We start from the raw sequence: 9,860 nt of genomic DNA, 5'->3' as shown, positions 1-9,860 counted from the left end.
CTCTTTCGTGCTGAATGAGTGAAGAGGTTATGTCCAGGTCCACCTCTGAACCCGGACAACCACTTTGGCTATTTGCACACGGGCTCTGGCTGTTTTACAGAAATTCTACAAAACTTTGTGCATTTCCGCACCAGATCAGTGTGTGTTACTTGTGCTTTTTGGTGTGGATCATCATACAGCAGTAACTCTGGAGGAACAAGAAAAAACACACAGGAAACATGCCGGTATGTAAATTGATTTTTTTTTATTATTACTTGACCCGTCAGATGCATCCATAGGAAACCTACAAAAGAAATAAAAAATGTCATTAAAAGAGAATCAAGCATGGACTACACTGCAACCTCCAAGACCTGCTCCTTGGGGCCTCATCTCATACAGCCGTAAATGGAGAGGTGACCAATATTGCACAGCTCTCCATCTACTTTTATGGAACAATCTGCATGCCTGGCTAAGTGTTCATGTGTTCTCAACGGGGAGAAGGGAGTAAAAGACTTACAGCAGCTTATCTCCCCTGGGAGCAAAGGGACTTCAGTGGGTTCAGTGAAATGTTATGTCATGTTATGCATATGGTCACCATAAAACGTGGGAGTAAAATCTTCTACACGAGACTTCTTACAGCTTTGTGCACACCATATAATTTGTGGCAAAACTGGTACTAGATCTAGTCAGGTTTTTCTACTCCACTATAAAATCCAGAGCTGTGAAGCTGGAGTCCATATAACCCGAAATATGTATTTATGTATATGCAAAATATGCAAGTGTGAATGAGGGCTTTAGCTGTATTCACGATTTCCGATACGCTAGGCAAATGTGCAATAATAAAACTATGACCTCCCCCAAACCATCAGACAGTACAGATTTTAGCTGCTCTTGAGGTGAAGCAGCAGACATACATCATAGCAGCATCACCCTATGCAATTCCCACACAAATCACTGCAGAATTATATATTCTGTTCCTGTCCAAGCATCTAAGAGTAAAAACTGCTGAAGAACAGCGATGGTTAAAGGGGTTGTTCAGTGTTGGGATACTGATCACCTATCCTCAGGATAGGTCATCAATAGATCGGTGGGGGTCCAACTCCTGGCACCCCGCCAATCAGCTGTTTCAGAGAGGGGGGGGGGGGGCATGAACGCTGCATTCTCTTCAATGTTTACCTGCACACAACTCTACCTGTGGCGGCTGCGCAGTATGACGACAACCATTGGTCCCCATTCACTTAAACTGCTGCGGGGACCCACATGAGTTGGACCCATCCAATGACACAGACAGTGCAAGGAGTATGATCCACACAACTACTGACAAATCAGTGTGCCTGAGACCACTTTATTCTGCACCCAGTGAGGCCAGCAGAACACTAGGCGACTGGTGCCCTTTAAGGCAGTTGTATGTGACCAGTTGTGCCCTACAATCCCTGTGCCACATTTACGATGTTTGCATCATTACTGAACAGCATCTGTGAAAGGGTTAAGAGTGCTCTCACAAAGATGACCCGTCTACACGTCCGGTGTTGACTTATGGAAATCATGGAGTGGTGTGTTCCACTTGGAGCCCCCTTTAACTCAAGACTATGTGATTTTCCGTTTTTCCTGCCAAAGCCATAACTCTTATTTTTTCATTCACATAGCCATATGAGGGCACTTTGTAATGGGACCATTAACAGTTTCATATAATGGTGGTGGTGAAAAAAATATATTTTTTTTACAAATGTAGTGGAAAAATATATATATATATAAAACTTCAGCCACATGTTTGTTTTTTACACAGTTTCCTCTGCGGTAAAACTGACATGTTACTTTTATTCTCCACATCAGTACAAATACAACACTATTTGTTTTAATACTGAAAAAAAGAATACAGAAATTATTTTTTTTTACTTTGGAAAAAAAACACGAATTTTCTCTGCACTGCCATATTTTGATCCTCATAACTGTGATGTTGATGTTAATTTTTGAAATTATTTATGTACTTTAATTCTGGGAAAGGGGTGTGATTTGAATTATTTAAAAGTTGTTTTTTTTTACACTTTAATAGATGCCCAAGGGAACTATCACAGGCAGTCATCAGATTGCTTTTCTCAGACTATAGGAACACAGGGGTCATTTATCAAACTGGTGTAAGGTAGAACTGGCTTAGTTGCCCATAGCAACCAGATTCCACCTTTCATTTTGAACAGCGCGCCTTTGGAAAATGAAAGGAGCAATCTGAATGGTTGCTATGGGCTACCAGTTCTACCTTACACTAGTTTGATAAATGACCCCTGTGTTTCTATAAAGCCCTGCCACAGGCAGGCTCTCCATAGGAACTAATATGCAGAAGTCCCGTACCACTCCTGAATACAGAGGCTGCTGCACACTACATCCGGCACCCCTGATCCTCGCCAGGGGAGGCAGTACACGGCCATCTTGCGAGTGGGCGCCATTTTCAAATGTCTAACCGCCGATGTAAATGTATGTGGGGTGGTCAGAAAGGGGTTAAGCAGAGAAGAGTCACAAACAGCAGTTCTTGCACTGGTAAGTTTAAAACATCCACGTATGACATGATGGCTATTCACTTGAGTGCTGCCAAGATCTGGCCAAGACTACTGATGAATGCAGAGATGCAATAGAGAAGGCTGCATCCTAGCACCGGGTACAGTGTTCATGCCAATCAATAGAGCAGACAAGTTTCCTTTATCGCCTCTAGCCAGGAGGCACCAGTTCTGCATGCTCTCATTCATGCAGCTTCTCCGTGTGGGATGCTCACAGTTTCTGAGCCTTAACACCCCAAAACACAGTAACTGAATAGCAACCTAAAAACAAAGTTCAACTTGTTTCAATAGTTGTTCCCACAGAGGAAGCATGGAAGCTTTCACATGAACCATAAAGCCTTCTGAGAAATGCTGTAGTCCACAGGAGGAGGGATGGAGAATACCGCTGTGTGGACCTATATATTAACAGCTACAGCAGTATAAGCTTCACCCAGTCTGCAGTAAACCTGAAATGGCATCCTTCTAGGGTTGTTGCGGGTATCGAAATTTCGATACCCAATCGATACTTTTGTCCCGGTATCGATACGATACCAGGATTTCCGTTTTTTCGATACTGGGCTGCGCTTCTGCGCAGTCTAGTATCTCTGAACATGAGCGCGCTGCTATCGGCGCGCTCATGTTCTCTCTCAGCAGCACGGGGAGAAGGAAGCTGTCCTCCCTCCCCCTGTGCTGCTGCCGCTGCCACCAATGAGAAGAGAGGGGCGGAGGAGGGGCGGCAATGAGAAGAGAGGGGGTGGAGGAGGGGCGGCAATGAGAAGAGAGGGGCGGAGGAGGGGCGGCAATGAGAAGAGAGGGGCGGAGGAGGGGCGGCAATGAGAAGAGAGGGGGTGGAGGAGGGGCGGCAATGAGAAGAGAGGGGCGGAGGAGGGGCGGGCGCACTGCGCCACCAATGATAGGATTACTATCGGAGCGATGGGAGGAGACATCAGCTTCACTAGTGGGCGTTCCTTTTCCCTGCGCTGCGATTGGACAGCGCTACAGCCAGGGAGAAGGAACGCCCACTAGTGAAGCTGATGTCTCCTCCCATCGCTCCGATAGTAATCAGCAGCATGTGGAGCAGGAGAGGAGACAGTAATGGGGCACTGCGGGCGAACGGAGCGGCGCCCAGGACTAAATGGTGAGTGCTGAGACATCGCTGGGCGCCGCTCTGTGTGGCCTAATAGTTAAAGTCTGGACTCATATACAGTAGTCAGTCTTTAACACATACAGGAGGCGGGTGCCGGCAGCAGAATCGCATTGCCGGCACCCTGCCCCTGACAGGGAGCTGCGATCAGCGGCAGTTAACTGCCGCTGATCTGCTAGTACCCGCCTCCTGTATAAAGGGGTAAAATCATTGGTGGTGCAGTGTGCCCCCCCCCTCAATCCCCCCATCCCATTAAAATCATTGGTGGCACAGTGCGCCGGCCCCTCTCAACCCTCCAGTATTAAAATCATTGGTGGCAGTGGCCACAGGGACCTCTCCACTCCCCCTCATTGGTGGTGCAGTGGCAGCTTCTGATCGGAGCCCCAGCTGTGTAAGCCTGGGGCTCCGATCGGTTACCATGGCAGCCAGGACGCTACAGAAGCCCTGGTTGCCATGGTAACATCCCTGATGCTGTGTGCACAAAGCACAGAGCAGCAGGGACAGTGTGGAGTCCTATTCACCCTGATAGAGATCTATCAGGGTGAATAGGAAAAGGGATGAAAGATCCCAGGTTCTAGCCCCTAAGGGGGGAAATAGTTATTAAATAAAAAGTGAAAAAAAACAAAAAACACTAAAATATGAAGTATAAATCACCCCCCTTTTCCCAATTTCACATATAAAATATATAAATAAACATATTACATCGCCACGTCAGAAAAGTCCAAACTATTAAAATATAAAAAAAAAATCTAGGTGGTGAATGCCGGAACAGAAAAAATAAAATAAAAACTGCGCGATTCGCCATTTTTAAAAATGAGGAATGCACGTGGCTTTTTTTGTTTATTTTTTTCGCGTGGTATCGAATGGTATCGAGTATCGCAATACTTTTTCATGGTATCGAAACCGAATCAAAAATTTGGTATCGCAACAACTCTACATCCTTCACAGCATTACCTTAGTTCATCCTCCTAATCATTCTGTTGATCTGGTCTTCCCTGTTTCCTGCATCACCACCTTCCACAAAGTGTGTCGTTTTCTTCTTCATGCCACCCCTGGGGGAGGACAGTTTGAAGGGCCAGAGGAAGTTGTTTGCGGCTTTGAAGTTCTTGCCAACTGTGTAGATCTCGTGAATCAGATCTTCAACACAGATGATGCCACGCTTGCCTAATAAGACACAAAGACCTTAGTACGGCTTGAAGAGTTGACAATGTAGATCAAGGACTTTTGAAACTGATACAGTAAATTTAGTCCCCCAGAACGTTAAAGGTCTTTTTCCGAACATTCGGGGCTATCCAACATTGACTTTTTAATTAAAATTCCACCTCACCCTGCTGGACCTTTAAAGGGAAGCATGCATACCTGCCCCCAGCGTCCTGATCTGTCTTTACAGGACTCTGGTCTCTGCATGTAAACTTCCTGTGTTTGTACGCCACTGAAGCCAATGACTGACCTCAGAGGTGGCACGTCCCTAAGTGGCTGGGTCACGTGCTGCAAGTTTCCATGTGGGGACCAGAAGTGCTGTAAAGACCGGTTCAGACCCACAGAGACAGAACTAAGCAGCAGGGAGTAGTTAAAGGTCCTACAAGGTGGAACTTAAAAAAATAAATCCATTGTTGGACAACCCACTACAAAGTCTACATACAAATAGATAGTACTGATGTATGAACAGGTGGACACTTCGATCCAGTTACTCCCATCCAGGCTCCTTTAATGAGGTAGCCTAGTAATTATGTATTTGGATCATGTACAGGCTCGGACTGGCCCCCAGTGGTACAGGTGAACCCCCCGGTGGGCCCCTAGTCTCCCACCCCCCTGCACAAGTGGCACAAAACAGTAGACTCACTGCACTGCCTACATATATTTAGTGTACAGCAGCCCATGTTCATATACAAACTTGATAGATTATTAAAGAAACTCCCCAGTTTAATTATAGACACGATCAGAGCTGAGGTGACTTCTAGGTATAGAGGAAAGCCCCAGTGTCCTCTTTTCCCCAGGACCTACTTTCTCAAAGATGCAGGGACCCCTATTATTCAATCATCTGGTAGCATCTTGCTGCTGTACGAGCAGGTAATATTTCAATGTATCCATACAGAGGGCCCCCAAAATAAATTTTACTGGTGGGCCCTAGGCACCCCAGTCCGACACTGATTATGTATATCTATAGATGTGGAGGGAGGATAGGCAAAAGGACATTTCCCCAAATAGACAGTCCACCCCAACCCAAAACAAGGGAGCTGAACGGCAGCATGATAAAGGAAACTATTAGGGTACTTTCACACTAGCGTTATTCTTTTCCGGCACTGAGTTCTGTCACAGGGGCTCAATACCAGAAAAGAACTGATCAGTTTTATCCTAATGCATTCTGAATGGAGAGTAATCCGTTCAGGATGCATCAGGATGTCTTCAGTTCAGTCACTGAACGGCGTTTTGGACGGAGGAAACACCGCAGCATGCTGCAGTATTATCTCCGTTCAAAATTCTGGATCAGTTGCCGGAATGTCGGATCCGGCATTAATTTACATTAAAATGTATTAGTGCCGGATCAGGCATAAAAAAATACCGCAATGCCGAATCCGTCCTTCTGGACTGCGCAGTCCGGTAAAAATGTTAAAAAAAAAAAAAATAATAGAAACTGATCCGTTTGTTCGTATGACAAACCGAGACGGATCCGTTCTTGCAATGCCTTTTTGTAAGACATATCCACATCCGGATCAGTCTACAAATGCTGTCCGTTTGCTGGATCCGGCAGGCAGTATCGGCGACTGAACTGCTTGCCGGATCACTCTGCCGCAAGCGTCAAAGTAGCCTTACCAAAAGTAATTTACAAATAAGGCATAATTCACTCGAAGTACAACCTACCAAGATGTCTCTCAATAAGAGAGTTATTAGTCAGGGGGATCCGCTGCTTTTGTATCTTCAGGTAACCACGCTTGTAGATCAGCTCCTTCACAGACTTCAGGTTGGGATAACTGCAACACAAAGTAATGGCATAACAGGCAAATGTAGAAAGTGCATCCGTATGTCCAGTCCGCAAACTATAGAACAGGTCCTATTCTTGGCTGCCCCATGCGGACCACAGACCCATTGAAATAAATGGGTCTGCAAAAAAAAAAAAAAAACACAACAGATGCTACACAGACACCATCTGTACTATGCGCATCTGCAAAATACATCCTGTCGTGTGAATGCCCTCTAAGAGGTAGAGAAAAGCGTCTAACAACTTTTTGTTTCCAAAGAATTTCCATTGGGCAAATGATAAACTCTCCCCTTAGTGTATTTGCAGACAGCAGCCTATTAGCTGAACGGCAGAATAGGAGAACGACCTGTCCCCATAATATACTGGCTTATGCAGGTGACAAACACTTTAATGATTGTTTTTTTCATTTATTTTTCAATGAGTGAGAAAACAGACCTCTACTTGCTAGGTCATCACTTACCCCCAGGCAATGTAGGGCTCTACCAATCTCAGCATATTGATAGAAGTCTTGTTGAGTTTCACAAAGGTGCCATTGAAAATTTGACGCAGACGGAGGAGCTGCAATACCTTACGGACCTTGGGGCTGACACCATTGATACTGAAAAGAAAAATAAAGGTTATTTATCGGTCATATGAAAAGAGAACTCCGTGGTACAGATAGACTGTCACATGCAAAATTCACAGAAATGCAGAGTATGACACTTTCTGAACACCAACACTAAAGAGGCCGTCTAAAAATGACACCTACCCACAGGGGGCAAGCGTCCGATTGGTGGGGTTCTGCCCACTGGGACCAGTGATGACAAAAAACGAGGTCCCATCTCCACTATTTGAATGAAGAGGCGCTCTACCATGCACACTATGGAAAGGAGTGCTGTTCTCTGCTGCACTACACATTTGAGTAGAGAGGCATTGCTCCGGTCTACCTCTCTCCACCCCTTTCCCCAGACACCCTCATACGCATGGTGGGCAGATCTGCAGACCATCTCATGTGTATGGCACTGTACTTTAGAAACAACCTTAAAGCTGCTATGACCACATGTGCAGTCTAAGCTCAGTGACCCGGCAGAGGCTGGAAAGGGCAAAGCAAGAACATTTAAACTCAGCAGCAGACAGTTAGCAAAGGCTTTACGCCACTATTGTGCCATAAAATGCTGCAAATTATGGCGCATGCCATATCTGCGTCATAATTTGTGAATTTTCGTGGGGGCGAGGCTTAGTGGGAGGGCGCATGGTCGGGGAAAATGGTTTAGTTGCCCATCATTCCACAAGGAACTCTGAAAAATGAAAGGTGGAATCCGACTGGTTGCTAGGGGCAACTAAGCCACTTCTTCCTTTACATTAATTTTAATAAATTTGCCCCTTTAGTTCATCTCCCCTGTAAGCCACTTTCCAGCGCTGTCCTCTGAGCTGACAGTCTAAGAACCCGTGCTACCAACACTTTAACAATGGTCTATGGCAGATATGGCCAACCTGCGGCTTGCCAGCTGTTGCAAAACTACAACTCCAAGCATTTGCAGTCTGCCTACAGCAGGGCATGGTGGGAGTTGTAGTTTTACAACAGCTGGAGGGCCGCAGGGTTGGCCAGCCCTGGTCTACGGCAATATTGGTCCTGTAACCGTCACCCAGGTCACATGACATCACAGGAAGGCCCTGCGTTCCGCTCAGCACTGAACACAATTCAGGATCGGTACTGGTATATTTGTCTTATCACTCTTTGGCCGTCACCCACTTCACGGGGCACAGAGAGGAGCTCAGCCCACCTACTGTAGAGGGGGTGCGAAGTGTCAGACCCCCAATGGATGGCCTGTCCTCACTTTTCAAGAAAAGGTGGACATCCCCTTTAACATGGGTAGCATTAGAAGAAGCTGCGACACGGATGATGTAGATGTGGACAGGAGGGGTGATGTCACTGGATTTTCTTACCCGCGGATCCTGATGACAAAAGCCAGCTTGGGCTCAGCAGGGACATAGTAGTTTCCAGCTTTGCGGGCCATCCTGGCCAGGCGGATCTCCTTCCTGTACATCTGCCTGTACTCCTGGTAGTAGCTCTCGGCCCTCTTGTAGATGATCTTCCTCTTCTCTTTACGCGCCTGCAAACGACAGAAGTGTAAAGCACAGACGCCAGGCAGGGCCGAGCCCCGACACATGAGGTGCAATCACCCCCCTCACCCTTTTAGATTTCAGGACATTCTTGATCCTCTTGGCCTTAGCGGCCGCAAAAGCTTTCCGCTTCTTCAGAAGGCTTTCTGGAACGGATGGCAACTTCTTCTCTCTGCAACAGAACAAGACGCGTGTGACTTCCATGTCAGCGAGGAGGACACGTCCCCTCCAGTTACCCAGCACTGACCGATCGTGGGCCCTGAGGATATTATATAGTCTACAGCACGTTACAACCAGAGAATGTAAGGAGAGGTCCCTGCCCACAAGAGCTTGCACTCTAAACACTAGCCAGCTCTGTGTACCATGTATGAGCCGTCCTGCAGCCTCATACACAGAGGTCAGGAGGCGAATACAGGGATGAACATACAGGACCCAACGCTACGATAGCGCCACCGGGCCGCGACACAAGCCGGCTAGGGTCAGGTTCACACATTCAGGACAAAACCGGAGCAGGAAACCTCCGGACACCATGAATAGTGCACACAATACAATCTCCATGGTGTCGGAGAACTACGAGACTGGACAGACTGCGCGACAGATCCACGGGGCTGCGGGATGACAGCGGATTTAACGCGGGCCACGATCTACTCACTCTGTCCCCGCCATGTTCACCACCGGAAAAGAGGCTCTCGCGCATGCGCGGTGGAAACTTAAACACGCGGCCAGGTGACGTCATTTCCCTGCGTTGTAGGACGCGCCTTAGAATGACGTGCGATGTGGGAGCCGAGCTCGTGTGTGACCAGCGCCAGGTCTTCAGGAGACAAGCGGGCACGTGTGTCGTACGATAATAAGTAGCACGGCACGTAGGGTGCTTCTACACTGCAACATGTGCCGTGCTACTTATTATCGTACGACACACATTGCAGTGTAGAAGCAGCCTACGTGTCGTGCTACTTATTATTGTATGACGCACAGTCCTCTGGTGGAAGGGTGCTTCTACACTGCAACATGTGTCGTACGATAATAAGCAGCACGACACTTAGGGTGCTTCTACACTGCAACATGTGTCGAGCAACAATTTTATAATGATAGTCTATGGTGTGACAGGACAGTCGCAGCATGTTGC

The 9,860-nt window shown here is 47.0% G+C and overlaps 1 protein-coding gene across 1 annotated transcript; it reads right to left on the bottom strand.

The window, feature by feature from the left end:
* Positions 1-227: 227 nt before the first annotated feature.
* RPL7 (ribosomal protein L7) lies at positions 228-9,457 on the bottom strand. Its single transcript, XM_040433014.1, has 7 exons — positions 9,387-9,457; positions 8,804-8,906; positions 8,558-8,724; positions 7,092-7,229; positions 6,514-6,623; positions 4,606-4,815; positions 228-283 (listed from the first exon to the last, which is right to left on the bottom strand). Exons 1-6 carry the CDS (start codon positions 9,398-9,400, stop codon positions 4,607-4,609), a joined length of 741 nt encoding a protein of 246 aa, XP_040288948.1. The 5' UTR covers positions 9,401-9,457; the 3' UTR covers positions 228-283; position 4,606.
* Positions 9,458-9,860: the final 403 nt, after the last annotated feature.

This window comes from Bufo bufo, chromosome 5 (assembly GCF_905171765.1).
Source record: "Bufo bufo chromosome 5, aBufBuf1.1, whole genome shotgun sequence".
NCBI classification, from domain to species: domain Eukaryota; kingdom Metazoa; phylum Chordata; class Amphibia; order Anura; family Bufonidae; genus Bufo; species Bufo bufo.
The sequence above is the reverse complement of the archived record's forward strand: the minus strand, read 5'-3'. Positions and strand labels throughout refer to the sequence as shown.

Coding starts and splice junctions, on each gene's coding strand:
- RPL7 (XM_040433014.1), bottom strand. Junction 7,230..8,557: donor TTTGTCATCAGGATCCGCGG/GTAAGAAAATCC, acceptor TTTTCTTTTCAG/TATCAATGGTGTCAGCCCCA. Junction 4,816..6,513: donor TCTTATTGAGAGACATCTTG/GTAGGTTGTACT, acceptor GTGTCTTATTAG/GCAAGCGTGGCATCATCTGT.